The sequence below is a fragment of the Alternaria metachromatica genome (genome assembly GCF_023757995.1).
Source record: "Alternaria metachromatica strain BMP 0045 chromosome Unknown scaffold_1, whole genome shotgun sequence".
In the NCBI taxonomy this organism is placed as follows: Eukaryota; Fungi; Ascomycota; class Dothideomycetes; order Pleosporales; family Pleosporaceae; genus Alternaria; species Alternaria metachromatica.
Window position 1 is genome coordinate 869,379 of NW_026055492.1, and position 23,468 is coordinate 892,846.

The 23,468-nt window shown below is 52.7% G+C and overlaps 7 protein-coding genes across 7 annotated transcripts; 3 read left to right on the forward strand and 4 right to left on the reverse strand.

The window, feature by feature from the left end:
- Positions 1 to 3,850: 3,850 nt before the first annotated feature.
- On the reverse strand, positions 3,851 to 4,772 carry COQ4 (Ubiquinone biosynthesis protein; the record flags this gene model as incomplete). Its single annotated transcript, XM_049327240.1, has 2 exons — positions 3,851 to 4,509; positions 4,562 to 4,772. 2 exons carry the CDS (start codon positions 4,770 to 4,772, stop codon positions 3,851 to 3,853), a joined length of 870 nt encoding a protein of 289 aa, XP_049193385.1.
- A 1,865-nt stretch (positions 4,773 to 6,637) lies between these two features.
- On the reverse strand, positions 6,638 to 9,551 carry J4E83_000278 (uncharacterized protein; the record flags this gene model as incomplete). The annotated part of the gene is made up of 4 exons (XM_049327241.1): positions 6,638 to 6,870; positions 6,930 to 8,655; positions 8,705 to 9,429; positions 9,485 to 9,551. The coding sequence occupies 4 exons, from the start codon at positions 9,549 to 9,551 to the stop codon at positions 6,638 to 6,640; spliced, it is 2,751 nt and encodes a 916-aa protein (XP_049193386.1).
- Positions 9,552 to 9,959: 408 nt separating this feature from the next.
- Positions 9,960 to 11,261, forward strand: J4E83_000279 (uncharacterized protein; the record flags this gene model as incomplete). Its single annotated transcript, XM_049327242.1, has 2 exons — positions 9,960 to 10,920; positions 10,972 to 11,261. 2 exons carry the CDS (start codon positions 9,960 to 9,962, stop codon positions 11,259 to 11,261), a joined length of 1,251 nt encoding a protein of 416 aa, XP_049193387.1.
- Positions 11,262 to 11,799: 538 nt separating this feature from the next.
- CHIB1 (Endochitinase B1) lies at positions 11,800 to 13,181 on the reverse strand (the record flags this gene model as incomplete). Its single annotated transcript, XM_049327243.1, has 4 exons — positions 11,800 to 11,907; positions 11,984 to 12,454; positions 12,507 to 13,073; positions 13,125 to 13,181. The coding sequence occupies 4 exons, from the start codon at positions 13,179 to 13,181 to the stop codon at positions 11,800 to 11,802; spliced, it is 1,203 nt and encodes a 400-aa protein (XP_049193388.1).
- A 2,401-nt stretch (positions 13,182 to 15,582) lies between these two features.
- Positions 15,583 to 16,491, reverse strand: J4E83_000281 (uncharacterized protein; the record flags this gene model as incomplete). The annotated part of the gene is made up of 1 exon (XM_049327244.1): positions 15,583 to 16,491. The coding sequence occupies one exon, from the start codon at positions 16,489 to 16,491 to the stop codon at positions 15,583 to 15,585; it is 909 nt and encodes a 302-aa protein (XP_049193389.1).
- A 3,300-nt stretch (positions 16,492 to 19,791) lies between these two features.
- Positions 19,792 to 20,617, forward strand: TSA1B (Peroxiredoxin TSA1-B; the record flags this gene model as incomplete). Its single annotated transcript, XM_049327245.1, has 3 exons — positions 19,792 to 19,882; positions 19,972 to 20,408; positions 20,471 to 20,617. The coding sequence occupies 3 exons, from the start codon at positions 19,792 to 19,794 to the stop codon at positions 20,615 to 20,617; spliced, it is 675 nt and encodes a 224-aa protein (XP_049193390.1).
- A 450-nt stretch (positions 20,618 to 21,067) lies between these two features.
- Positions 21,068 to 23,320, forward strand: J4E83_000283 (uncharacterized protein; the record flags this gene model as incomplete). The annotated part of the gene is made up of 1 exon (XM_049327246.1): positions 21,068 to 23,320. The coding sequence occupies one exon, from the start codon at positions 21,068 to 21,070 to the stop codon at positions 23,318 to 23,320; it is 2,253 nt and encodes a 750-aa protein (XP_049193391.1).
- Between the last annotated feature and the right edge of the window lie 148 nt (positions 23,321 to 23,468).

A 23,468-nucleotide genomic window follows, 5' to 3' on the forward strand; every position in this document is an offset into this window, starting at 1 on the left:
GTGCAACCAACCGAAAGACAAGCGCGACTGCAGCGGCAGTATAAGTTGCAAGCGCCGCTGCGTAGAGTTCGGGTTGTCTGTTGTGTCCCATTGCGGGCCACAAAATGTGTCGCACAAGGATAACACAGAAGGTCAACGATTGATATCTAGGTATAATGAGACAACGCTCGTTTGTACACTAGCGATGAACCTTGCTCTTTTGGGACTAGCGTGGTGTTATACTGAGAATGTTTGGTTTTGGAATGAATGAAACAAGACACTGCATGCGAAGCTGATTCAGAGAATTAGATCGTATTAAGATGGCGCGATGAATGACGGTTCTGCGGACGTAGCGCTTCTCGCATCTCATAGCTGATGCTGGTAACAGTCGTGCAAGGCAGGACAGCCCTTACTCAAATCACAGCCGCAGCGGCCACCTGAGCGGTCGGTTGGTGACTGATAAGCGCAACGCACTCGATAGGACGCATCTACCCCAGAGATCGCGAGGCTGCACGATGTTATGGCTTGGACTGATGTGGATCTTGCCGGGTTCAGGGCACTTTGCAGGATCCCCAACTGCATATTCAGGTGATCTTAAGGTGAGCTATGATGCAAGGCTCGTGTTTGCCGGCAGGCGAACACCTGGGGTTCAGCCAGGATGTTTTGCAGCTCGAACATCTATTTGTTCAGCACGGTCTTACTACGTAGACCCTAGGGACTGATGTCTGAGCACTGGTGATCATTGTGGTCTCTGCTCCGCAGGCGGGCAGTTACGTTGATCGATAGACTTGGGATAGCATGCAGGCCGTGCTCGGTGGTATTGCCGCAACTTCTTCTGCATTCTGGTAGACTGTCGTGGGGTTCTCTGCGTGTAAATTATTATGCTAGTGCCAGTGGTGGTTGTGTGCGCATCACCACACAAGAGCACTCTCCGTCGTGTATTCGTAAACGCGGAATGAGTGCGCAGTCCAAGAATGCCAAGTATACGCTGCTGATGACCGACCGATTTTCAAATGTGGATCAACGGTCCTGCATCGAGATGCATCTACGGATTGTGATTGTTGTTCCGTGTGGGAAGGATCCCATTCGCACGGATCTGTCCGCAGGGCGCCCTGGCGTAACAGCGAAAGAACTCAAGACCAGGTTCGTATCGGACGCTCGTAACGAGACCTCGGGCCGGTCGTGTATACCGGTTGTCACAAATATCTTCCGATTGGCATGATGTCTTTGTGGCGTGGTTTAAGCCCGTGGGATTCCCTAAATCGAACCATGCCGCATTGCGATCGGTCTTCCTACGGAACTTCAGATGCCATCTCAGGGTCCGCGCGGCTATCATGGCTTGATGCTGAACCCTGGATGTGGAGATCTCCAGTCGTTACTCGTTGCTACTGGTGGACTAACACCAGACGCAGGCTGAGGTGATTCATCTGCATATGCGTGGAAGATATGCGCAAGATCATTTTGCTGCATTAGAATGCGTGCCCTTTCCAACCCTCGTCTAACCAGAGGCAGATGCGTCCATGGCCGCAGTAATTCATATCCATTGCGTATATGCTGCTCCTGCTTGGTTTCTTCGATGAAAGAGAGAGCCGTATGATTGTACGCTATGAGTAAGGTTGCGAAGCACGCAAATGTCCTAGATAAAGTTAGTTAGACATCAACATGTTTGAACGCAATGACCATACGGGTATAGTGTAAAGTGCGTTCCCATCTTTCTTCCCATGAGTTGCTCGTCCGCTACACTTAGAAGCAAGGCTGAACTCTTTATGCAGTGTCGCGCATGCTCCCTTGTGACTGCAATCGTTTCGTTTTCCTGAGCATTGGCCTCCCCTTCGCTGTTCTCGAGTATCCTAAGTACTGAAGGCCAGCCAAGCACTACGTGTAGAGCCATGTACTGAATCCTTAGGAAAGACTTCCTAGAGTCAAACAGCGGCGTCGAATCCAAGGGAAACCGAACGGCAGAAGGTAGATGATGATACCATTCGCGCACTTGTTTACGTAGCTCGCCAACGACGACGGGTGCGAAGATGACCTGTCCTGTAACTGGAAGGGGCGGTCGCATGGTAAGTGCACGTAGCAAAATTGACTCTGCAGAGACACTTACAGTAACCGACAACTTCAAGAGTCTGTGTTAGAAACTTCCTAAGGCTGATCTGCGCCAGGAAGAAGTAGAAGCCTGAATCCTCTTCTTCGAACTGGGGAAGCGGCACCAATTCATGGAAGTGGCGCAGTCCGATGGGATGCATTTTACATGTCGCCTCAAGTCTAAGCACATGTTACATTAGTAAAGTCTTTCGCTATCGAGGCTAACGATGCAGGCCGCGCTTGGATAACTTACTCGTGCAGCACGGTGGAGCAAGCCCAGAACGCTCGGTTGAATGCTTCTTGGTCCGATGGGCTGTATCGTTGCATAGTTCTGGAGCTCAAGATATGCATGCAGTCTCTCGCAGCCTGCGTGATGGAGTTCCATGTCTGCAGTGGTCTGATAGCGAACTTGAAGTACGAAGCTTGCAGTATCCGACACTGAAGGCTAGCTAGTCCGATGCGAAGCGATAGGTGCTCGAGGAGGCGACATCCACGTGCAAAGTACTCCAACCCTGGAGTGAGATTATTCGTATTCTCATTCCTATCTTCAGAGATTGCACCAAGGGCCAGTATCAGAAATGCTAGGCATGTTGATGCACTAGGGTGCTCAAAGCTACTTGAGTCTGCCTGTTCAAGCGCACTGACGCAGGTTCGTTGATCGAAGATAGGTGTCCACCGAAGGAAGTTTTCCACAAAAGATTGTTGGAGTCGTCGGCACGTTCGTCGGGATAGATCCACTGGACATGAGATGACTGCGTCACACTGATCTGCCAGTTGTTCACCGGCTAAGATCTCATCATCGTAAAAGTCAGCTGTGTAGTCCCAGCTCTCCACATGGATGTAAGAAGGTGCGTGGAAAGTAGTGAGGCTAGGCCTCGGAGTTTTTCCTTCGGTGCTTGTCTGTCGATAAGCAAAGTCATACGATACTGGTGTACCAACTGATGGAACAGACATGGTGGAGTTGTTGATCGTTTCAATTGCCATTCGATTGGCGCTCGAGTGTCGTGATCTGGAATCTGGGGGTGGGTGCATATCGCTATGAGTAGAGGTGTTGGGTGAGAGTGCTGCAGAACCAGGCGCATATTGATTCGTAGATTCTAGCTTGGCTTCAACCTGTGCCAGTCGTCTTTCAATGCTTGACCAGGCCTCTGACGGGGGGCCGACTGGTTTTGTGCGGTCGCCGACTGTTGGCTTTCGGTAGGTGCACTCAATTCCGAGCTCAGTACAGAAACCACAAGACTGCAAATGTCAACAAAAGCATATATGAATGCAATTTTGTCTGACCAACCGGCTTCTGGGCGTCACAGCGTGTCTTCCGAAATCTACAAACATTGCACTACAAGCTATAAGTAATTAATGTCGGAAGTCAGGGGTAGTGTTGCCTACAGCTATCGCTATACGTTTTCTGGGGTAGTTCTCGACGACTGTTAGACTGCCCGCTGGGCTGGTAGACGGGCGGCCGTCATCGAGTGGAAGTCGTGATTGGTCAGATCCGGGAGATTCGCCATGCTTCCGTTTTTCGGCCATGACAGCAGTCGATGATCGGAGATTGATGTAGGCAGCGAGCAAACTGCATGGTGCGGGTGGGTCGCGCTTTCATAGGAAATGGTCGTCTGGAGTGGACGATTCGGCTGGCGGGTGCCGTCCCGTGTGGAGACCCCGCATCCTTGTGTCGCCTGCTGGTTTGAGCAAGTAACCTGCATGGGACTTATCCTACGCAGATGACAGGCCAAGGTCGAGACATGTGCTAGGTGGTTATTACACGATAATGTACACGGTTGAAATTTCATACGGCAGCCCGTGCCATGGTCTCTTTAGCCTCCTTCTCTTTCTTGCGCGCTTCACGTTCCGCCTTGCGCATAGCTCGCAGATCCGGCGGCTTCTCAATGCTGAATCTAGCTCTTAGCGCGTCGATATCCGTCTCCAGCTCTTCCTCCCAGTAGATGTTGATTACATCGTCACTTTGTGCGCCGTTGCGTGTAGCCCACGGCCCATAGACGTCCCAGAAACGTCTCCATTCAGCCTTCTTCAGGGTGAAAGCGCTAAACACAGCCAAGCCAGTCATAGGCAGGCCGGTATTGGCGAACTCGAATGCCTTGAGAGCGACCTCGCCTTCACGGAAGACGGGTAGTCCAACCAAAGCATGATAGAAGTCGTGGCATTCGCGATACCGCTGCATGACATATGCACACTCCTCGTCGTCTATGTACTGTACTGGCGCTCGTGTGTCTGGTGAGACGCCCTCGCGGTCAAGCCATGCCGCGTATGCATAGCCCAATGTGTTCGGAGGGAGTTTGCGGAGGCGTGGAATGTCGAGCGAGGTAGATGTCAAGCGTGGTCGGTCGCGTAGTATTCGTCGGCCCGTTGGATTGAGAAGCATGCGATCACGAAGCTTGTGAATGAAGTAGGGTTGCGCGGTAGCTTCGCCAAAGGAGGCAATGAGGTCTGGCTTGTGTAAGCAGCGAACCATGAAATTGAGACTCTGGATCGTGTCTACCTCCTCTTTGCGGGTCCAGGAAACTTCCAAGACCCGAGCCGATTGCCAACCCTAACCTTTCCGTACGCGTCAATGGTATGTGACCCTCGTAATTTGGCGGAGGGCGATTGAGGACGGAAAAACAGCGTCTTGATTGCGCGAATGATGACGCTTGGAAGATTGAGCCCGACGCCAGCTTTTGAAGCTGACATGGTCGCACACTTCTCGCCATTTACGCGTTTTGGGGAGGGTTGCGGACAGCGTGCGTTTGATGGTTCTCATCTGGTTCGAGCCGATATCATGACGCGATTCTTATCGATACGCCACATGCACCAGCCACACCAAAGTATTAGCAGATGACTCTTGTCCAACTTCCGGACTTGTCAGCTGCAACATCTTCGATTGCTTTTTCAATAAACGAGATTTTACTTTGCAGTGGATAGGCTTCCCTTCAAGGTAGCTCACCAAATTCTTCAGATCCTGACTCTACAAAGAACAACTTCAAATCAAGATACTGTGTATCCGCTTCTGGAAGGAATCTTCGGTACGATAATTGACTGTCTCAACCAATGAGATATCTACAGTTCTAACAGATGTGAGAGTCAGGATCAAAGGAGTACTTTCAGCCTTTAGGCTATCAGCATCATCCATCGCAGCCATGACCGCGGCACTAGACCCCGGCGAACAACATACCCAATTCGTCGATTGGGCCAAATCCAACGGCGTTGAAATCGATGGAATAGCCCCAGCACGCTTCAGCGGTAGAGGGATGGGCATCGTAGCCGCAAAAGATATCAAAGTCAGTCCAACCCACCAAAGCCACCCCCAACTCAACCCCCTCAACTAAATCATCAAGAAAGGAGACAAGTTAGTCCACGTTTCCAACAAGTCCCTCGTTCATGTGGCCCTCCCTTCAGTCCAAGCCTTCAAACTCCCCGAAAACGCCACCGTCCATGGAAAACTAGCCGCCTCCCTCTCCCTATGGTACAGCGGCCAGGAACCACACGGCTACCAACTCTGGCAAGACGTGTGGCCCACACAACAAGACTTCAAATTCACCATGCCATTCCACTACCCCGCATCACTCCAGTCCCTCCTACCACCAGCCTGCAAAACGCTCCTCACTAAACAACGCTCCAACCTAGAAAAGGACTGGTCAACCCTCTCACCGCACCTTCCTCCCGCCATCACAAAGTCCCTCTACACATACACCTGGCTGATAGTAAACACCCGAACCTTTTACTGGGAATACCCAGATCTGCCCAACGCCCACCCCAGCCTACCCAAACGACGTGCGAAACTAACAGCAGACGACTGCTACTGCATGTGCCCGCTAATCGACTACTTCAACCACTCCGACAACGGATGCCATCCCGAACACAACAGCCACGGTTACTCTGTGACGGCCGACCGCTCGTATTCTGCAGGCGAAGAAGTATTTGTCACGTATGGGTCTCACACAAGCGACTTTCTGCTCGTTGAGTACGGTTTCATCCTTGAGGGAAATGTTCATGATACGCTGCCTTTGGATCACTTGTTGCTGCCTTTGCTGGATAAGCAGCAGGTGGATGCGCTGAAGGAGGATGGTTTTCATGGGGACTACACGTTATTCGGTGCTTGTAAAGAGGAGATTGTGTGCTATAGGACGCAAGCTGTGCTTCGGCTGTTGGTGCTGGATTCGAGGAGGTATTCGGCGTTTGTTTCAGGGGATGATGATGGAGTTAGGGATCAGGCCAGGTTGAATAAGTACCTAGCGGATGTGTTGACTAAGTATTCGAGGGAGATAGTGGATACGTTGGAAGAGGTAGAGCAGCTGGACTTGGGCGAAGGGGGAGATGAGGTTGCGGAAGGCCAGAGGGAGACAGTCGTGAGACGGTGGAAACAGATACGGGCTATCGTCAACAAAGCCATCGATGCACTTTCTTCATAGAAACGTGCGGCACAGATTCGGTGTCTCAGAGTTCTTGTGGGTTCAATCCTTAATCTGTAACATATATGTCATAATCATTGAGCTGTGGATACCAAGAGTTCTACTAAGAAGCCTGATGACCTTTTACGCTTTCAAGACACGCTACTAAACAAATGTTCACCTGTCACTTATGCCACGCTACCCACCACCAATGCTGCAACACCCTCTTCCTCGCTCCTTACATCAATCTTCATGGTCACACCAGTCTTGGCACTGAAGGCCATCCGTACCGTAGCAGCAACCTTGCCACCTGTGATAGTCTTGCCGTAAAGCTTGAGAGTATGGGTCGATGTTGACAAAGCGACATCTGTACCTTCGAGAGGCTGGAGGGATAGTGTCTTGGTGAGTTGCTCGGTTGCATCTGTAACGCGTCAGTCATTCGTTCGTCATTAGTGATGGCTTGCAACTTTATCGACATACCGGTTATGCTCTTCATGTTACCCAACTGCAGTGTTTCAGTCGCCGAATCGCCATTCGACTGTTCCCAGACATTGTCAAAACTGCCAGCATATGCCGGAACAACGTAGTCAGCACCAGTGAGGTACAGATCCTCAACCTGGTACTCATCTGGATACCCATCACCTTCTTCTGGCTCGTTTGTGCTCGGATCGATTTCCTTGCTTGTGAACTTGAGTACGTTGGTAAAGCTGGCGGCGATGAACTGCGATTCTGTCTCCAGGCGCTTGAAGGATACGTAGACAGTACCAGGCTCGTTGGTGACGAGCTTTGGCGCTGGGATGACAAACTCTTCTTCTAATTGCACATCACCATCGTCTTCTGGTGTGACGACCATCTCGACATCCATCAATACTGTGTCCTCAAGAGTGTTCTTAATGTCGTACTGAATGACAATGTGGTCCTTGAAGATGTGCTTAATGGCAGTAACGACGTATTCGGTCTCGGATTCTGTGAGCTCGACGACATCGCTTGACTTGAGCACACCGCCGTGCGCAGCCAGTTCTGGAATCTTTTGCAGTTCCGTAGCGTATTTCTGCGCGTTCGATGCTGCGTTTGCGGCGGCATCGGCACCAGCTTTCGAGGGTGCCTTGGTTGCACTGGGTGCTTTGAGGGTTGGGGTAGCGCCTTCGGTTTTCTTGGTAAGGTCTGCTGCATCTGCTTGCTCGCGCGAGACTGTGGGGATTTTGGTGATGTCGAAGGCTGTCTCGAAGGTGTCGCGGGAATCCGAACTGACGTACATAGCCAGCTGGTGCTCAAGAACAGGAAGGGAGAACATGGAGTCGTTACGAATGAAGTTAACAGCCATGTCGTCATCCTCCTGGTCCATCAAACGAAGACTGAGCGCAGCGCGATCACGGACCTCGTCATCAACATCGTCCAGACACCTTGTGAGGAGGACGTGGACAGATTTCTTGATTTCGGGGTCCTTTTGTCCAACGCCGAACTTGGACAGAGCAGAGGTTGCCGCAGCCCGAACGATCGCATTCTCCAGGACCACGCGGTTGTAGATGTAACGGATGTATTTGGTAGGGTGCGGTGTTGAAGGACCTTCACGTCCAAGTACGAATAGAATCCTGACGGCGAGCTTTGTGAATTCACAATCCTCGATGAACTCGCAAAGTGTAGCAAGCGCATCTTCCTTAGCCTCAGGTACGAAGCGAATAAGATCCATGATAGCCTCGACAACGGATCGCTTGAACTCGTAGCCGCCTTCGTCGCGCAGAATGCCGCTGAGGAAAGCAAGGAAGCCGGACTGCTTCGCCTTGAACTTCAGTGCCAATGTTCGGACAGCTTCTACAATGGTGACCTTAAACTCGTCGGTGATCTCAGCCATGAAGCCAGTAATCTGCTTCATCAACCTGTCAACCGAAGACTCGTTGCCTGTTTTGAGGAGTGTGGTGATGGCAAAGGTGGCGATGCTGCGGTTCGAGTTGGTGATGAGCGATTCGATGTCCTGGTTGCATGAGCGAACAGCGTCCGGCTTGAAGGAGGCCATTTGCGACAGGATGCGGAGGGCGGCGAACTTGGTGACGGCGCGAGGAGAGGTGAGGAAGAGCTGTAGGACGTGGACGGCTTGTACGAGCTCGGCATCGGTAACGTCGCGCATGTCGCAGATGGCCTTTGCAGCCTCGAAGTTGACCATCTCCGACTTGTGGCGCAACCAGCCGTCGAGGAGTTGCATCATAGGCTATAGAAGTTGTTAGTGTATATCTTTCGGAGGAGATGATGTAGCTCACCTTCCGCAGGTTCGGGTCCTCCTCAGCGAGCTTAGCTGCTAATCTGACCAGCAAGACAGTGGCGGCAGGGCTCTTGACGACACCGGCAGCAGAGTACTGCTGCACCATCTTGACCAAGCTCATCCTGTCGCCGGCGCGCATCTGGTATAAGAGACCAATAGCATGGTACTGTGTCATGTAGTTTGTGCTGGCCTGGAGAGTGGTATGTGAGCCCCCTCCAAAGCCTCCCAAGAAACCACCACCCGACTTGCTTCCTGACGCGGCCTCGGCGGCCTCTGACTGCCATCTTCGAACGACATCCTTGGCGACTGGGAGGAGATGGTACGAGGAGACGAGGGCGGCGGAGGAGACTGAGGGGTTCTTGTCGACTATGCACGTCTTGACGAGACGCTCGATGGCCTGGACGGTGGAGGCGTCGATGACACGGCAGAGAGCGCGGATGGCGTTGGGGCGGTATACGACGTCGCTGCCGACGGAGGTGTCCTTCATGATCGAGGAAGTGACCATGATGACATCGTCGGCGGAGCCAGCGAGCTCCTTGATGACCAGGTAGACCATCTGGCGGAGCGAGGCATCCTTGTTCTGGAACAGCTTGGAGATGCCAAAGAAGAGGGTCGTGGCTTCCTGGCGTCCCCAGCTCTCGCCGGTGAAGAGCAGCAGCGCCAGCTTGGTCAGGATCACTCTACATTTCCTGGGCGAGATGGGGCTCTGGTTGAATACTCGTGCTGGACAGCGTCAGCGTCCCCCGCCAACCTCTGGCGCATGCGGGAGGTGCCCTACCTTCTTGGAAGACGGACGTCTTGTCGATCTGGGCGACTCCGCCGGCGTCCTCGTGCTTCTTGTCCATGGTGTTGTGGTGCAGCTCCGCGTGCTAGCTCGCGGTGTGTGTATAAACTGGTCCCGCTCTTCCTCCGCCTAACGTGGCCTCTTGCGACGGGGGGTGCAAACGTGTCCAAGTGCGGCCTTGCAATTGGAATTGGTGGGCGAGGAGACGTGGACGGGGCGGGGCGAAGTCGCAGTGGTGTTTGCCTGGCCGTCTGGAATTGGCGACGTTGAAGATGCCCTCGACCAGCGCGAGCAAGTGCACCTGCAGGGATGTCGGCGTGTGGGCTGCTCTTGCATGTTCCAGGGCTTGGCGCTCGGAATGCGCAACTCAATGCGGTGCGGGTATTCAAGGCTCTGCCGCGCAAGATATACCCAACACCTCCATTCACTCACTTTCCTTTTCTCTTTTTGTTCATTTACACATACGACCATGGCAGCCTCAATCCCACGATCGCGATGTCTCTTCTCTTCCTCCACATTAAAAGCTGTCCCTCGCTCAAGGACGCCGCTTAGAACTTTTGCCACGACCTCCGACACGCCGCAAACCGCAGTACCAGAAGCCCCCACAAAGCGGTCACGACCACCGACGTCCTTCAGCGATACACTGAATGCCGGTCCATCGTTTGGCGATTTCGTCAACCCCGAGGCACCCCTCTCCCCGGCCGAAGCATATGAGATCAAGACGGTGCAGGTGGGCCCGGAAGGCCGCAAGAAGACCATCACACGACTCCCAGAGTGGCTGAGGACGCCGATACCCTCAAACGCAAACCAGAACTACAAGCAGATCAAGAAAGACCTGCGCGGGCTGAATCTAGCCACAGTCTGTGAGGAAGCAAGATGTCCCAACATCTCAGATTGCTGGGGCGGAAGTTCCAAGAGTGCGGCAACGGCGACCATAATGCTCATGGGAGACACATGTACACGAGGCTGTCGATTCTGCGCCGTAAAGACGTCCAAAGCACCTCCACCACTGGATCCCCACGAACCAGAGAACACCGCTGAAGCGCTGCGGAGGTGGGGGCTGGGCTACGTCGTCATCACCGTGGTTGACCGCGATGATCTCGTGGATTCCGGAGCGCATCACATTGCCGAAACTATTATGAAGATCAAGCAAAAGAACCCGACGCAGCTTGTTGAATTGCTGGGTGGAGACTACGGAGGCAATCTGGAGATGGCCAAGGTAGTCGCACGGAGTGGTGTCGATGTCTTTGCGCACAACATCGAAACAACCGAGCGACTCACACCGTTTGTCCGCGACAGGAGAGCCAAGTTCAGGCAGAGTCTGGATGTGTTGAGGTCAGCCAAGGAGGCGCGCCCTGAGCTCATCACCAAGACCAGCATGATGCTGGGCTTGGGCGAGACGGATGAGGACCTCTGGCATGCGTTGAGAGGTACGTTCATACAACCTGATGTACCACGAGACTAAACTAACGCTCACACAGAACTCCGCGCAAACAACGTCGACGTCGTAACCTTTGGCCAATACATGCGCCCCACCAAGCGCCACATGGCCGTCCACGACTACGTCACACCCGACAAATTTGAACTCTGGCGCCAGCGCGCCCTCGACATGGGTTTCCTATACTGCGCCTCCGGCCCACTCGTACGTTCAAGTTACAAGGCCGGCGAGGCCTTTATCGAGAACGTACTGAAGAAGCGGAGGATGGGCAACGCAGGAAAGAGCGAAGTCGCAGATCTCAGTGTCGCAGAAGAGACTAGCAAGACGTTGTAAATATGTAGATGTATGGAGATTCATGGGGATAAGTCATCGCTTTCATGCGACTTTGGGATTACCTCAACTCGATCCTGAGTAGAAGTCTGCTTCAACCAGGCTGTTCAATGTACAACACCTCTTCTGACCACATAAACTGTTTGACAGCATTTAACTCATGTGACGCCTCAACAAGCGTCGAGAAACAACGCGTCTTTGCGCTTCTTATGATCAACACTACAAAAGATCGGCAAATAAGGAAGATTTCATACGCGTATACATGTATAGACCATTACAAAAGGTCTCTTGTGCAACGACCCACACCTCTCCAACCTCCCAGACGCCGTTTGGCGAAGCATCGCGCGGAAGAAAAGATAAACGACCGTCATATGTACAGAAAGGATCCCTGCGTGTACACCCAACCAAAAAGTGCAACTAGTTCCGAGAAAAACAAATCCAGTTCCCACTAAGACATCGCCTAGTGGGTCACAAACTTCCGACAACGCGTAGACGTCCGTCCATCCAGTCTCAAGATCGACGAGACAACGCAGGTGTGCGCCTAGTTGTTCGGCATGCCAGCGCGCAGATTCTCATACTTGCTCACCGGGTAGCTGAGCAGATTCTTGCTCTGATCCAGGGCACCGATACCGCCAATGTTCTTGACAAACTATATCGACATGTCAGCCATTTCCTCTTTCACTAGCTTATTCAAAGACAAGAAGCCTGAAATCGAAAATACATACCGTGGAGATCAAACTCTGGTCACCTTTCTTGTCACTCGAGCTCTCCCACCACATACCACCACCCAGTCCTCTCTCTCGGATGTACGCAGTCTTCTTTGCGATGACTTGAGGTGTGTCGTAGCTAACCATGAACCTTTTGGCTGGGTCGTAGCACCAGCTAGCAATAACGCTGTCGTCGTAGTTTTCTTGACAACCAGCAACGGGAAGCTTGCTGTAGTCGAATACGCCATTTTCCCAGGTACCGGGGCCGATGCCGGAGAAGGGCTTGCCGGGCCCGTCGGTGTTTTCGAAAGAGCGGCCGTAAAGAGGCATGCCTAGGACGATGTTGTTGGGGTTAATACCCGCCGCGATGTAGTCGTCAACAGCCTTCTTCGTACTAAAGGGGGTACTGGTGGGATTGGAAGAGGATGGGTTCACGTTGGCCTGGTGGCCGGCGTTGGCGTCCCAGGATCCGGCGTAGTCGTAGGCCATCTGGTACTTGGTGTTAGCAGTCAATATGACTTGATGAGTCAAAAGTACTGACCAAGTTCCAGAAGTCAAGATACTGGTCCATTGCCTTCAGCTTCATTTTGTTGTAATTCGTGGGGCCTGCGGGTGAAGCAACGGTGAGGAGTAATTTCTGACCGGGCGCATGGTTCTTGGAGTATTCGGTAAGAGCGCGACGAGTCTCCTGTAGAAGTAGAACCATGTCTTCTGCCTGCGCATCATTGGTAGGATATTCCCAATCGATGTCGAGGCCATCGAAACCAACATCCTGTAAGATCTGAACGGCGCTGCTCGCGAATCTGGCTCGACCTTCTGGGGTCGACGCAGGCTGGGCAAAGTGGGCAGAGTAAGTCCAGCCACCGATCGATAGGAGTACCTTCAGCTTGGGGTTGCTCTTCTTTTGAAGATACAACTGCTTAGCGCATCCATACATGTTGGTACCCACATCGTTCCACGAGTCAGTCGCATAATGCTTTTCAGTGTCAGACCAGGAATCCGTCAAGAAGACTTCGCCGGTATCCCGAACATCGGCAAAGGCATAGAGAACATGGGTGAGCTCTTGTGCAGGAAGGTCTTGAGGATTGAAGTTGCGACCATAAATAGCCTGCAAGTAATGTTAAATGTAGATCTTCCGCATTTGGACCAGCCGACATACCCAATTGACAAAGTAAGCAACGTTCTTGTAACCTGATGCGCTTGAAATAGCAGTCATGGTGTCGTTGGTACCACGCGGAATTGCGATGGCTTGTACAAGGGTGGAGATCGAGAGTAATGATGTTACTCCCGCGAGCATGTTGGCGGCGCGCATCCTTATGATGTCGCTAGTGGCGCGCTATGCTGTGCTACGTGGCTGTGGCGCGGGCTAGTGCAGGTACGAACTCGGCTTGAATTGAGTGCCGAAAGCTTGTAGTGAAATCGAGAGAAGTATGGTTTGCGACGTTGATATCCGGCCAAAGAACGTATATTTATATCTCAAAGAATAACTGAAGATAAGCTATGGCGAAGGCGAGTCGACTGAAGGTGTGTGTGAAAAAGCGTAAAGGAGGGTCACTCGACCATGCAACGGCCAAGGAGCGAGGGAGGAGCAGTTAGCGAATGCTACGAAAGTTCTCTGAAAGGAATGTGACAGTGGAAGAGAGAAGGAGGTCCTAAAAGCTAGCAGAGACCCAGGTCTCAAGGGTACATATCTTCGTCCACGCGCGCCTATCATGCTGCAAGCGCAGCATGGGCAGCAAGGCTGTTTGCACATACATATTTGACAAGATACGTCAGTTCCAAGATCTAGAAGCCTTATGGGGTGTGCCCTTGATCGACCAGGTACAGACGGCTACGATCTGGGAACGACGGTTAAAGGCCTCTAGGACAGACTGCTTGAAGCTCTGACTAGTCGAGTTGGAGACAAGAGCGACAAGAGAATTTGGACACTCGGTACATAAATGCACTTGGCATCTCCATCGGATATAGAACGCATGGCTCCAATGATAGCGGCAGTGCGATTTCGGTGCACTTCTCCATACTCCTCTAGTGAATAATGTGGAACGGAACGACAGCTCATTAGTCGCTCAGAAAGGACGTTTGGAAGTTGCTCGGGTAGTAAGTGGCTTCAAGGTTCTCGTTGCGATGGCGCTCCATGGAAAGTGTGTAGTGTAAAGCTCTCATACTGCTCGTTGGACCGTTTCGGGGCGTTAGGATGTGTAACGTCAAAATACAACATAACCATCAGATTGCTCTGTGATCCCATACCGCTTGCTACGCGCATCTTTCAAAACGGCATAGTTTCGCTGGGTAGCCCACGGGTGAAACCATGCATAGGCACATGAAGACGTAATCCCAGTGTCGAGTGGAAAGCGAGCGCAGTAGATATGATGGTGTACTCGAGTAGGGTGCATGCGGTAGATACCACCTGAGCCGGGATGGGAAATTAGGTGTTTGCACTACAGACGGTGTGGACGGAGGATTCGAGCTTTAGGCTGTAGGAGACTATGGTCAGCTCAGATTGAGTATTCCGTGGGTGATGTTATGTCTCCACTTCTTGCGTGCACATGCGTGTGTCAAGTCGTCGGTCATTGTAGTCGCTTAGGCCGAGCAAAGATACTGTGAGAAGTGCAAAAGCGCCAGGTGGGAATAGATGGTGAGTTGACCGCAGCGTATCGTAGAGACGGAGCGGGGACTGAAGCCGCACGAGGAAAGGGTGCTTGACGGGAAGGATGGCATGCGGGACGGACGGGTGGCCGCATTAAGCCGCGGTGCATACGCGAGGTATGAGCAGATACAGAAGGAAACCCGGCCTGGATGCAGCGACCTTGTAGTTTGCCAATCTGCGAAGAGATAGGCGTCAAGCGCTCCGAATAAGCCCTTTCTCGACACATTTTCGCGTGCAATCAGAAGGATTTACCCACGTTCGTGCACTTGTGATTAGAGACACGCGGTGCTTTGCTGGGGTTGTTGCAGATCAGAGAAGCGCTATAGCGATAGTACGGCCCATGTCTTGATAACGAGTTAGAGCTGCCGGGGTCAGTACGCACGTCGCGATGCATCATGGCTGCGACTGTAACCTCGGAAGCAGGATGGCCAGGCCGCTGCCCGCCGATCCGATCCCCCACGGATGGCAGGGCTGGGTGCCCGACGCACATGAGTATGTAGTGACGGCGAATAGAAAGCTTGAGTTGGAGCGTGGAGTGTGTAGAGATGGTGATAGTTGATGAGAAAGAAGCGTGGTCGTTCGAAAGGCGGAAAGATGGCTCGTGTGACCAGTCGTTCAAGTGGCGTGGCCAGTGCACGTTCAGCCTCCCACTGCACTGTACTATCTTAACATCACTCCAAGATGACAGCTCGACAGAATCAGGTCAATGAAACGCCAACCATTTGCACACATGAAAGCCCAAGACCCAGAGCATAGTGATGAGGACAGCATCAGGTTGCGGGCTCACGCATTCAGAAGTAAGCATGCGCCGCACGTATGCCGTTCTTAAGATGGAAAGGGTTGATGCAAAGAATGAAGATGAACGACTTGCTATCAAAGGGTATCATAACAACAATAAACGCCATGCTTAGCATATCGGAGACCACCAGACCTTCGTAGGGACCGTGGATCTGGTGAGAACCTCTCTTATTCATGCCTGTAGTCTCCGGACCAAGCCATTTAGAGGCCCCACGGCCTTTCTGCTCAAGACGGCATCTCTCGCCCCATCTCTTGTTCTACACACGGCTCTCTCGACCCTGCCGTCTTTGGTAATGGCCATGACTGCTGTCCGTCTGTCGGACCAGACAACGGTAACCTGCCTAATCGCCGCATCCGCTTCGATGTCCAATATGCGTGCGCTCCCGAGATCGGCATCCTCCTGCTCGATATCCGAACTGGCCTCGTCGTCGCTCACAAAAGCGTTTAGAATCTTTCCATTGGATGTGAAGCTGTCGTCTTCACTATCCTGTCTCGATGGTGCCAGACCAGCATCCTTCCGTAGTTCTTCCGCCGCGTTGACGCGCAGATGCCAGCTCACGAGTTCCTTCCTCAGCAGTCTTCCGAATCGCACGAGATCTTGCTCTGGGTCGTTCTCTTCGTCTTTGCCGCTCGCAGGTAGCCACTTGTCCGACAGGTGCTGCAGAGGTATACATGGTGGAACGGTGTGCTTGTGTATCTTCATGATTCTCTTGTCGTATTTTTGTTTGACGCTCAGCAAGACATGGTACGTCTCGACAAATCTGCCTCCCAGTGCTACGTCTATGCTGACGCCGAGGATGTTGCCGTCATTCAGCGCATGCGGGTCGGGATCTTTGACTTTATATGCAGTCACGCCGGCGCAGGCGCGGTAGATGTTCTCGAGGTTCCGTTTTGACTGCCGTGTGATGACATCATTGGCATCATTCGCGGGTTTGTTGTTTGTGTTGGTGCTTTGAAGGCGCGCTGCGAGGTGGGGTTGCGACAGCAGGACGGAGGATAGGTTCGCACGGTGGGCACGGAGTGTCGCTAGTCGGGTATGGAGATTGCTAATGTCCTCGTCGAGCTGTTCGGTAGTCTCCATGGTGAAGCAGTGTATTGTCGCTGAGGCGCATTGGTGTCCAGGTTGAATCGCGTAGAGCAAACAACGCGCTAACACGTGACTAAGCGTCGAGCAGGGGTGGCCGGAGGTGGGATGGAAGCCCGCGACCCGCCTAGTGCTCCGCCCTCGAGCTCGAGACTAGAGGACACGGTTCCGTATCCGCCCAGTAATTCAAAGCCGGTGGCCATCGTTACTGCATACTGTTACCCGGCTGCTAACACGTTTCTTGTCATTCACTAGTCGCTCTCTAAACATCTGTCGCAAACCAGAGTTTGCGTCTTCTTTCCTACGCTTCGCCAATCTCAGTCCCGGACTTCAGCCACCTATCACCCGCGCGACTCCTATTACCTACCCACTTGTCCAACTCCACCACCAAAACCCCTCCTCATCAGACGCACACCACCGACGCACCCAAATGAGCAAACGCGCCTCGCGATCCAAGAACCGCGGCTCTGTACTACGTGAGCAGAGCTCCACCGACTCACTGCAGGAGAAGAAGAACGGAAATGCAAATTCCACGGCCATGAACAGCGCCATGTTGGAACATCGGCGCAAGCATTCGTCCTTTGACAGCAATTCGCCATCGAGCCAGGCTGCATCCCTCATGGGCAACTCCAACTTTTCGCTCGATGACGATGTGCCCAAGCTGGGCCAAGAAGACGAAGGAACGTCCAAGGGTTTCTTCGAGCTGTCCAAGAAGGACCAGAGCAACTTCCTCCTCCTCGTGCTGTTGTACTTCCTCCAGGGCATACCCATGGGCCTGGCACACGGCTCTGTGCCATTCCTGCTCAAACACAACGTGTCCTACGCTGCCATTGGTGTCTTCTCGCTCGCAGCCTACCCGTACTCGCTAAAACTTCTATGGAGTCCAATCGTGGACGCGGTATGGTCACCAAAAGTCGGACGCCGGAAGAGTTGGATCTTACCCATTCAGACCATTTCTGGCTTCTCCATGATCTGGCTGGGCAAGAACATCAACCGCATGATGAAGGAGGCGGGCGAGACCGACAGCGGGGTTTGGACTTTTACGTGGTGGTGGTTTGCGCTCGTATTCCTTTGCGCCACTCAGGACATCGCTGTGGATGGTAAGACACTGCAACATCTACAACTGGCATGCACGAAGCTAATTGCGAACAGGCTGGGCGCTGACCCTTCTCTCCAAGGAGAACCTCGCATACGCATCGACTGCGCAAACCGTCGGCCTGACCGCAGGCCAGTTCCTTTCCTACACCGTCTTCCTGGCCTTCAACTCCAAAGACTTTGCGAACAAGTGGTTCCGCAGCACTCCTGCAGACACCGGAATAATGGAGCTTGATGGCTATTTGAGCTTCTGGGGGTGGGCATACCTGATAGTCACTCTTGGACTGGCAGTCATGAAACGCGAAGACCGCGATAAGAACGGCGATGGCATCAGCGAGGTTTACCGTACCATGTGGGGCATCTTGAAGTTGAAGAACATTCAAAGCTTCATCATCATCCATCTCATCGCCAAGATCGGGTTCCAAGCCAACGATGCTGTCACAAGTCTGAAGCTCCTAGACAAGGGCCTCAAGCAGGAGCAGCTGTCTCTCGTCATTCTTGTAGACTTTCCCGTCGAGGTCTTCCTGGGCTACTACATCGGAAAATGGTGCCAGACCTACCCGCCGATGCACATCTGGTGTTGGTCCTTCATCGGCCGCCTGGTGGCTGCTGGGTTCGCGCAGTTTGTCGTGTCCATCTTCCCGGCTGGGGGAGCATCGTCTGGTTTCCTGATGCTGGTCATCGCTGAGCATGTGCTGTCGACATTTATGAATACGGTCATGTTCGTCGCAGTCAGCGCGTTCCACGCAAAGATCTCTGATCCGCTCATCGGTGGTACCTACATGACGCTGCTCGCTACGTAAGTTCCATTCCCCTGCTCTCTACGTATTATTAACAACAGTATAGCGTTTCAAACCTCGGCGGTACATTCCCACGCTACTTTGTCCTCAAAGCCGTCGACATGTTTACTTCGGCAACCTGCATACCACCTACGGATGTTCCTAAGGCAGATCTGCTGAAAGGGCCACTTATTACACAGGCCTTCTCTTGCTCGCTAGAGGCAGAGAAGCATCGCTGCCAGGCAGGCGGTGGTGTCTGCAACGTCACGAGTGACGGATACTACATTGTGAATATCCTGTGTATTGTGATTGGTGTAGTGACGTTCTGGGGCTACATCAAACCTGCCGTTATGCGCATACAGGCGTTGCCGCTCAGGGCATGGAGGATTGCTGGATAGGTAGATGACCTACGAAGTGTACGATATAGATGCAAAGCTTGAATTTAGATGAAGGCACGTTGCGCGGCTATAGGCCGCTGATCAAAAACTTTTGGACCCAGAAACATGGCAATAATCCGTCTCCAAGCCGCTTGCGCACGTATGTGCCGCGCTCGCGCGTTCTCCCGTGACCAGGCGTGCTGATCGGCCAATAGTGGGTGGCCTGATGCACCAGTGTAAGCCACGCCGTCTGGAGCGCATGCAGGTACGTTTGCGCCGCAGTACATGTCTCAGACCGCTCAAAGAAGGATCAAACTATGCAAGGGTTTGCTCACGAATAGCCTGCACAGTTGGGTGGTTATAGCTTGAGATTATTGGGTGAAAGAACTTTAGCGGCTTGCAGTTGTCAGTCATCAGATGGTCTGGGACCGTTCTGTAAGCAGGCCGAGCCTCGACCCAGCATGCCGATGACGCCGATAGAAGGACATGTTAGCTGGTGCGATATGTCAGGCCATGTGTAACGGCTGCGGCCCGGGGTGAACTAGCAAAGCTTTGAGGGATCAGATGCCTGCGCCTTCTCCGAGAATCTCGCAAACCCCCGAAGTCGCCGAAGACACGCTGTGCCAGCTAGAGTAGCCTCATACCTCGGAAACGTGCACAAGGCGTCGACGCTTACCTTCCTGCGGCTAGTCGCCCTCGACATCGCGTTTTGACATCTGTCGCAAATTGTCTGCTGATCTTGAATACTCTTTTACCTCTATTCCTATTCGCCTGACGTGTCGCGCCCTTTTCCGTCCCTCGCAGCATAAACCTACCTAGTCCGACACCTTGATCGACGTCCGACTTTACATCAACCCCAAAGTCTACCGCAGCCGTTGGACTTCCAAGGGCCCAGCCAATCCCTTACCTACGCCAATCCCGCCGACGTGTAACACCGATAACGAATTCCTGCGAATTGTCTTATCTCGAATCCTACGAACAGTGTTGATACCGCCTGTATCGCCAATCTTGTCGCGTCGTCCTTCTGTATTGTACAGACAATCGCAATGGCTTTTACAGCGTACCAACCTAAGGCGCGGGTCCAGAAGCCCGCGCCTCATTTCTCTGGCACTGCAGTCGTCGATGGCACATTTGAAGGTATGCGACTGTTTACCGTCTTGCACCTCTCTCCTTCCTTCACCCATCCGATTGCCTATCAGTCAGAGTAACGTACTGACATATCTTAGATCTCAGCTTAACAGCCTATACATCCACCAAGCAATGGCTCGTCCTCGGTTTCGTCCCCATGGCCTGGACTTTCGTTTGCCCGACCGAGATCCTTGCCTTTAGTGAACGCGCATCCGATTTCGCTGCCCGTGGCGCCAGCGTCGTCTTCTCCAGCACAGACAGCGAGTATAGTTTGCTTGCTTGGACAAACGCAAGCAAGAAGGAAGGAGGCCTGGGCAAAATCAATATTCCTCTGCTGAGCGACAAGAACCATAGCATTGCAAAGGACTACGGTGTGCTGATCGAAGAGGAGGGGATTGCGTTGCGAGGTCTGTTCTTGATCGACCCGAACGGCATCGTACGACAGATCACTATCAACGACCTTCCTGTTGGAAGATCGGTCGACGAGACCCTTCGCCTGATCGATGCCTTCCAATTCACCGACAAATATGGCGAGGTACGTTACTTCCTGTCCCCATGCACTCCCAAGTACGCTATATGCTAACATAGTTTCACTAGGTCTGCCCTGCTAACTGGAACCCGGGTGACGAAACCATCAAAGCGACCCCCGCAGGCAACAAGGAATACCTCGAGAAGCTTCATGCTGACACCAAGATGTCTGACGTCGCCGCAAAGACAAATGGTACGGCTTCTTCGGCGCGTTGATAATGGCCGGCCAGACCTCAATGTTTCGAAAACAGTTTGCTGATCTTCCTTCTTCCAGGAACTGCATGAAATGCAGATGTTTTGGCGTGCTTTGATCCTGCGATATTAGCATATGCGTCTCGTCTTTCATCTGTGATTAGTTGCATTGATCGGCGTTGTTCTGCCGCTGTCGCGTTGGTTTTCTAGTTGCGGTCTACGGCTCAGCTACGCCCATCATACCAATAGAATCCACTCTATACAATGTTCAAAACTTTAAATCAAATGCTGCCTTGAACCTGATGGCACTGCGTGTATCGTGGACTTAGTTCGAAAGACTGTGATATTCGTCCCTTGATTTGCTACGTATCTCTGATTCCTACATGAGCTCACAAATAACTTTAGCAATATGAAGAGGCCCCCAGAAATTCTGTAAAATAATACAGTCGCAAGCGTGTCGCGACATTGCGAAGGATGCGCGTTAGCTTCTGCTTGGCGCTACGGAAACAACGCGACGCCACGGATCTGTACCTCTTTCGACATAGCCCACAAGAAGGGCCTCCAATCATGGAGCCACGCCTGAATACGCTACTGGACATCTCGAACCAAAGCAGCATGTCGTACTTCACAGAGCCATCGAACATGAGCTCACCTGGCTCGCAACGACCATCACACCACATTAACCACAGCTTCGTACGCCCAAAAGCGCTCATGCTAACGAATGCATCTCCTGAAACCGCTCAGTCGAACGACCTCCGAAGAGACGGACAGGAGAGGCTCTATGCCACACGATCGATGCCCAGTGCTCCGATAGCACAGGTATTGAACGATGAGGCGAATGTGCTCGAGGCTGCACAACCCGTGCCATCCACCTTTGCCCCATCAACAACACCTTTCAGTGGAAGGCTAGTTGATTTACTTCTGGATAGCCCGGATCATGCGAGGCAAAGATGGGATCAAGAGCAACAGTTTCTTCAGCCAGAAAACACAGGATGCAGCCCAGCTGTCATCAAACTACCGAGGTTACCGCAGCCTCCCAAGCGGACAGCAAAGCGACCTAGAATCCCGCCGTTGCTTCAGGGCTTGCATCAACCGCCGCCACTACCGCCTGAGGGCAGGCTCTTCCCACCGATCACTGGGGAAAAGAATGGTTTCGCGGGCGACAGAGGGTATGATGCACGTTTTGAAGAGTCCAGGACCAAGGATGTGGACGAGCATGCCTTTCTCGAAGGAAATGCCATGGACTACAACAGAGCTGGTCAACATGCCGAAACCCAATCATTTTCCCAAGCGTCAGTTCCGCCTGTATCTTCTACTGTAATAGATGTAGCCCATGAGACAGATGTAGCAACAAACGCCTCCAAGGATCCTGAAGCGTTGTTACAGCCCAAGCGTGGAAAGAAGCGAAACAAGTGGTCTGAACAAGAGACCAAGGATCTGCTTCTAGGTGTCAGCAGGTATGGTATAGGCAACTGGAAGAAGATACTGCAGGACCAGGACTTCGCGTTTAACAATCGCACCGCCGTTGATTTGAAAGACCGCTTTCGTGTATGCTGCCCTGGTGAAGGTCTGAAGCCACGACAGCCAAAGACCAAAGGAAAAGAGAAGATAGGCCTAGTTGAGACACCACCGGATTTGCCAGATCAAGCCATCTACACTCACCAGCATTCTCTTCCTATTACCGAACGCTACTCCAACAACAACCTCATGTCCAATTCTCCCAGCCCGACAGAGAACCAGCAACGTGGAGCTATTCGCAACAAGGCTACTACGCAGCTAGATCTAGCCGAGCTCGGTATCCGCGAACCATTCTCAAAAACCACACGTCGACCACGCCGGGCTTTCAGCGCACGCGATGACATCAACTTACTCAAGGGCTTCGAAAAATACGGATCGGTATGGCACTCGATGCGCGACGACGAGGATCTAGGGTTTGCAACTCGGCATCCAACAGACCTTCGCGACCGGTTCAGAATCCGATATCCGGACAAGTATGCCAAAGCGGGATACAAACTCAAAGCAAAAGAGAAGGAACGTACACTATCGAAACAAGCACAAGAACAAGAGAAACAGGACGATTCTTCGCAACAGCCAGACCCCATTCCACTCCAGAACCATTCGTACCACGCGAAATCAAGTCACTCGCAGAACGACATTACCATCTTAGCAAAAGACGTTAATCCCTTCAACTCCAACAACGGACCAAACACCAACATGCCATCACACTGTCTGATCTCCACCAACACCCCCAACAACAACAGTAATAACCTAAACCCAGCCCTAAAGCCCTTCAACCCCTCCTCCTACCTCTCCGACCCCCTCCCGACCCTCCCCTTTGACGACCCAGACACCGACCTCACACAAGACATGAGCACCGTTGGCGACGAAAGCCCAATAACACTAAGTCGGAATATTCTCCGTTGGGCGGATGCGAATCCGTCGTCTCTGTACGCCTTGCCCGCTACTTCTGCGGCTTCTGCTTCGGCATCGACGGGAAACGGGCTTGGTGGTAGTCTTGGTGGTAAGGGGGCTGGCGGAGGCGGGTCCGGTGGTGGTGGTGATGGGGGGATGAATGGGTTTGCTGGAGGGGGAGGAGGAGGAGGAGGAGGTCAGCAGCAACAGCAGCAGATGGATGGTGGGAGGGGGATGGTGCTGCCTGAGGCGGATAGTTGGCTGTTGGGTGGTGAGAGGGTTCCGACGTATGGGATGTATAGGCATCGATCTTAGCATAGGCTGATGTGTGTGGGGAACGAAGGTAGAAGGTCAAATAGCCACCTCATGTTGGCATGATAAGGATTGGTCGATGCAACGAGAAACTTCAGTATAATTTTCCAATTCGGTACTCTCGAGAGCTCAATTGCAGACCAATCCATCC